General features: G+C 41.5%; 1 protein-coding gene across 7 annotated transcripts in view; it reads right to left on the bottom strand.

The window, feature by feature from the left end:
* Positions 1–6,000, bottom strand: part of LOC137655750 (microtubule-associated protein futsch-like) — a 268,584-nt gene that overhangs the window by 135,452 nt on the left and 127,132 nt on the right. For 6 of the 7 annotated variants that reach the window (XM_068389814.1, XM_068389819.1, XM_068389822.1 and 3 more), the window contains 2 exons: positions 1,546–1,830; positions 1,230–1,325 (listed from right to left, as the gene is read on the bottom strand). In XM_068389814.1, coding sequence (XP_068245915.1) covers positions 1,230–1,325; positions 1,546–1,830 — 381 coding nt within the window. The remainder of the gene's footprint in view (positions 1–1,229; positions 1,326–1,545; positions 1,831–6,000) is intronic. The other variant, XM_068389818.1, reaches the window with a different exon arrangement.

The raw sequence follows: 6,000 nt of genomic DNA, 5'->3' as shown, positions 1-6,000 counted from the left end.
ATGTCATGAAATGCCCAAGATATCAAAATGATTTTAGAAGTAGCTGCTTTCTATATCCAATACCTTAATGTGGGGAAAGGGTTTGCGTATCACTATGATCAGCAGAGCCGTACTAGTTAGGACTACCCATACTAGGTTGGTCTGCTATGAGCAATCAGACAAAAATCTTCCACTGGTCAGCGTGGTGATAAAAACTGGCCAAACTCCAGACATTTCTGAGGCCTTTACCCCACAGAGGACTAAAATGGCTGCATTTATCATTATTGTATACAATTGTGTGTGTATACCGGCAACATCCAGTAGATGTACGCATAACAGACCTCCAACCCCTGCTTATCCTCGGGTGAAAGGTATCTCTTGAAGGAGGCATCTCCTGCGTTGGTCTCCTTTATCTTTTCGTCACTTGAACTGAGACAATCCATTTTTTTCCAATAGGGATCAGGCTTGGCATGACCAGTCTTAGCATCAAGATACCGCTGGTACCGAAATGAGTGCCAAACAGTCAAGGGAGACACCAAGGTGGAGGAGGAGCACGCTTAGGTGCATTACTCCTATACCCAGGATCCAAAGGTGGGCTGGAACTCCTAAGGTATCCTGACAGTGAGAGGGCGATTTGAACAGGTTTGAGCAGGGTTGGTGACAGCCTGCTTAAAAGCCATAACAAGCTCTGCAAACCATGACACACCCTTCAGGAGAGAAGGGAAGGAGGCAAGTGCTCTTGGTGAGCGGTCCTCATGAACGCGTTAATTACTAGGACCAACTTCTCTCGGTGCCAGCAAAATGGGGAGTGCAGGCAGCCAGAGAAGTGAATAGATCCCATCAGGTCCAATGTGTGAACACACTAAATTTGTTTAGAGGCATCTATGAATAAAATTATTTAAAGTTCCCGTGGATTAGAGGAACTCCTATCAGCAAGTAGTGAGGGGCATGTAAACAAAAGATATTTATCCATACTTCTAAAACTGTCACTAGTTATATGGAGAAAGCTTCTTCTTCTTTAGATTGCCCGGAGCTTCTCTCCGGACAGGGGCTATTTTTTTTCACAGAATAGGCTCTAGGGTGGGAGGGACCAACCCCACATTACCACATTAATCTTACATTCAGTCAACCTAGCAAGAGCAAAGTTACAAATTCCAACATATCAGCCACCTAATATGGCCTATTACAAGTCACAAAATAAAATCAAGTATACATTTTATGAAAAACAAGACAAACGTTACAAACCATACCTGATGATGTCCGTGTATCAGGACTCTTAAATTCTTCCTTGCGACTACCAAGACCAGCTAACAGGGATCCTAAACTTTGTATTTTTTTACTTTCCACTGTAAAAAGAAAAAATTCAATGAGAACCAATATTATTTTCATTTATGAAATAAAAATCGACATCACCAATGCACTTTACATAAATCATCATACAAAATGGATAGTCTAAAAAAAATTCAAACACTAAAACATAAATGTTGACAAAACTACATTTTTAATGTAATAGGAGTATACTCATGAAGTTTTAAAAGACATTAAATTTAAATTTTAACTCCTTACCATATTCTTTCTTCTGATCTTCGTCTTCTACTCTTGGAGTACCTCTGGATTTAGGAAGCTTTGCTTTTTCCTTTTCAGGTTCGACTTTAAACCCATCACTTTTATTTTCATCAGCTGGGAACTTATCCACTTTTGACATGTCATTTTTATTCTTATTAGCTGGGAACTTATCCCCTTGAGGCATGTCACTTTTATTTTCATCAGCTGCGAACTTATCCACTTCAGACATGTCACTTTTATTTTTATCAGCTGAGAACTTGTCCACCTTGGGAATTTCCATTTTTCCTGTAAAATAAGCATATCACACATCAATAAATCAACTTGAGGACATCAGGTTTATTGCTAATATCATAAAAAAAGCTCAACAGAACTGTACATAAATTTAATTTAATAATAGCTGAACAAAAACAGCATTTATGGTTCTATCACCATCATCTCCTCCTACTCCTATTGATGCAAAGGGCTTCAGTTAGATTTCGCCAGTCGTCTCTATCTTGAGCTTTTAATTTAATACTTCTCCATTCATCATCTACTACTTTGCACTACATATTCATCAGCCATGTAGGTCTGGGTCTTCCAACTCTTCTAGTGCCTTGTAGAGCCGAGCTAAACGTTAGGTGAACTAATCTCTCTTGGGGAGTGCGAAGAGCATGCCCAAACCATCTCCATCTACCCCTCATCATGATCTCATCCACATATGGTACTCGAGTAATCTCTCTTATAGTCTCATTTTTAATCCTATCCTGTCATCTAACTCCCAATATCCTTCTAAGGGTTTTGTTCTCAAATCTACTAAATCTATTGGAGATTGTTCCATTGTCATACCATGACTCATGTCCATATAGTAATACAGATCTCACTAAACTGATATATAGTCTGATTTTTATATGTAAATTCAGATTTTATTACTAAATTTTATAAAGACCTGAATTGGAGATAATAGATCCTAAATACTTTAATGATTCTACCTCAGAAATCCTTTCTCCTTCCAATGATATTTCATCTTCCATTGCACACTCCATTCTCATCATCTCTGTCTTTTTCTATCTATCTTCATGCAATCTGGTTAGCAAGCATTGCAAATCCTGTGGTGCTCTACTAATAAGGACAGCATCATCAGCATACTCTAGGTCGGCTAAATTCATCACCAATCCAGTCCAATTTTTCTCCACCATCTCTGACTGTTCTAAGCATTAAAAAATCCATGAGGAGGATAAACAACCTAGGTGACAACACATTCCCTTGGAGTACTCCGCTGTTCACTGGAAATTCATTTGATAAGACTGCATTAACATTAACTTCGCACTTGCTATGCTCATGAACAGACAATCAAATTTACATATTTAAGAGGAATTCCATAATAACACAGGACTCTCTACAAAATTGACAACGAAGCCCTCAGAAGGATATTAGGAGTTAAATGGCACGACAGGAATAGAAATGAAACTATAAGAGAGATTACTCGAGTACCATATGTGGATAAGATCATGATGAGGGGTAGGGGTAGATGGAGATGGTTTGGGCATGCTCTTCGCACTCCCCAAGAGAGATTAGTTCACCAAACGTTTAGCTGGGCTCCACAAGGCACTAGAGGAATTGGAAGACCCAGACCTACATGACTGAGGACTATGAAGCGTGAATTAGTCGATGAACGGAGAAGTATTGAATTAACAGCTAAAGATAGAGACGACTGGCGAAATCTCACCGAGGCTCTTTGTGTCAATAGGCATAGGAGGAGATGATGATGATAGAACCATAAATGCCATTTTTGTTCAGCTTACATCAAATTAAATGTCCAGGTCGGACAAGTTCTCCGTGTTGGCCAAGAAGCCAACTGTACCCGACAAGTGTAGTTGCCATAGCCATGGCTTCCATCGTTGACATCTGTTGCTGAGAAAGAGACAAAGGCCATAGCCAGCCATCTGTCGAGATTTCCGGGGTCAAAGTTGCTAATGCAGGTTCCAGGGAAAAAGGGAAAAGGAAATGTCACTTGTGTCTAGCAGTACACCCTGTGTGACAAACGGTGTATGTGTGTGTGTGTGTGTGAATTAAACGAGGATTTCCGTGCCTTCAAAGAATCCTTCCCCACATATACCTGGGCATCTACAAGGTTTCTGCAGCCGGGATCAGCCACAGAAGGACTAAACAAGGTCTAGAGTTATCAGGTGAATGACAAAGACAGTAGATGGCCACCTTTCTTCCCTTCGGAGAAGATAAGGGGGCTTCTCCAAGGCCGTTCACTCTAAGGACACATTGAAGGAGCCACAAAAAGGTGGAGTCAGACTTGCTCTGCTCATTGTCCGGGACTTGGTTCCAGCTGGATCCGAGTGGACCCCTTCCCATTCTTCAGAATCGTTGTCAAAATTGAAATCCTCTGTCTAGGAGAGAGTACCCAGTCAGCTATGAAAGAGAGGTACTCATCCTTGTACTCTTGCTCCTCCATCCTAAAAAAGGACTGAGAAGGAAAAGATGTCAAATCAATTGCTCTGCTGGCTTCTTCTACACCCTTGCTGCAAATCCTGGGAAATGCTTGGTGGTCTGACGTCTGTTAGAGAAGCTACACTCCTCTTTGGCTTTGTCTTCGTGAATTTGGTCTACCTCCGACACGAAGCCGCTGCCAAGGGAGAAAGGTGAATTCCAGAACATCCCTTGTCATCTATTGGTTATGTCTCCTTTGATGCAGCTGCATGTCTCTTCAGTTCCTCCATCCTTCACTTCTTAGTGGAGGTAGAGTGTCAAGTATCAAATTCTAGGGGTACTAGTTATTCACCAGCTTAACTTCCCTCTGGGATAAAGAGCAGGTGTGTGTCCTATGGCTGTTGTCTCCTCTGGGAGGGGTTACCTTAAGCCTTTTACTGTTACATCTCCTATTATCAAAATTTAATGAGACGTAAGGAAAGAAAAAAAGTGGGATCGCTTAAAAACTGAAAGTACAAGGTAGAATACAAACTATTGTACTAATATAATTACCTACTAAGAAGGAAAAAAGCGAATACTATAAGAGAAAGACCCACAAAGCAGCAACAGACATAAGCTATATCGTATTCTAAATGGTATAATGGGAAATGTGAATCGAAAAATAACTAGAATTTTACAAATATTCAACATCAGATTAGTGCTACACCAGATACACAGATAAAATTAACAAGATTCAATAACCTAACAAAAGACAATGAAGCCAGGATTATCAAGAGAGCAAAGAAAACAAACTGTGCGATCAATCTCAAGCCAACATCTGAAGTAACAGGAGAAAGAAACTTTTCTAGTCTAGCTGATATAATTACAAAAATACCAAACACAAGCATCGATGAGCGTAAGTTTCCCATATCTCAGAATATGGTTATAGTCACAGTGGTTCTGAAAAGTGCTCTAGATTATCAGGAATTGAGCTCATGTAGACCTTCGGTATTTCGGATCTATCCTTTATTTCAAAAGTGCTAGAACACGTAATTCTTGAACAACTAATTAGTCACTTAGAAGAAATATAAACTTTACCAGGCAACCAGTCTGCTTACAGAAAATTATACTCTAAGGAGACATTAATCACGTTGAGGAGGGCTGGAGAAGGCCGTGCTAGAGGTATCTTGTTTAAGCAAGGCGTGTGATAGTTCGGAAGACACGTGCTTGTCGAAGCCGCTTGTTGGAGAGGTGGGTCTGGAATGATCATGTGTGGATGAAGCGCATCCAGGGAAGGCGCTCAGGGCTCAAAGATGAAGCATAAAATAAGCGCATCTGGGTGAGGCACATCTAGAAAAGCTCATCTGCGTGAGGCGCGTCTGGGAGAGTCGTCATCAGGAGTCTCTCGTCGGGTTGAGGCCAGAACGTAAAGCATCATCACTAAGCTTAAAAGAAAGCTACCCCTGAGGAGGAGAACCCATTTTGCTAGGGGGAAACGGATGAACCACCTTGCTATGAGTCTTGCCCAAATTTAAAGGGTCACCACTCTTCTCTGATTGACTCACAGAGGAGATCAAGGTAGGAGAGAGCCTTGAGGATGAGACAAGAGGGAAGAATCCCTTGGACTTCTCTTTCCTCCTCCTACTATAAATCTTCCACTGGGAGGAATACCACTCCCAACACTCTTCACAAGGGTAGGCCTGACTGCAGGAGTGTCCTCTGCAAGCAGGACAAAGCTGATGAGGATCCAGAGGCCCTAGCACTCATAAACCATGCTGCAGGTCTTGGGCAGCATCCAAGGTTACTTCCGCATATCCATTAGCATCCTCGGCAAAAACACAAAGTCGCTAACACACCGGAAAAGAAAAATCAGAGTTCGCCAATATTCACAGACAGCGAAAACGTCCGTCCTATGTGACATCTGGAATCATAGACGGTTTGTCAGTGACCAAGCAGGGGGGCAGCGCTTCCCGTGCTACTAGACCAGTAACTACCAACCAGAAGTCGACACCTTGTTATAATTTTCAACTGACATATTCCAGCTTTGCTGTCATAAAT

Source organism: Palaemon carinicauda, chromosome 16, assembly GCF_036898095.1.
Source record: "Palaemon carinicauda isolate YSFRI2023 chromosome 16, ASM3689809v2, whole genome shotgun sequence".
Taxonomy (NCBI): Eukaryota; Metazoa; Arthropoda; class Malacostraca; order Decapoda; family Palaemonidae; genus Palaemon; species Palaemon carinicauda.
The sequence above is the reverse complement of the archived record's forward strand: the minus strand, read 5'-3'. Positions and strand labels throughout refer to the sequence as shown.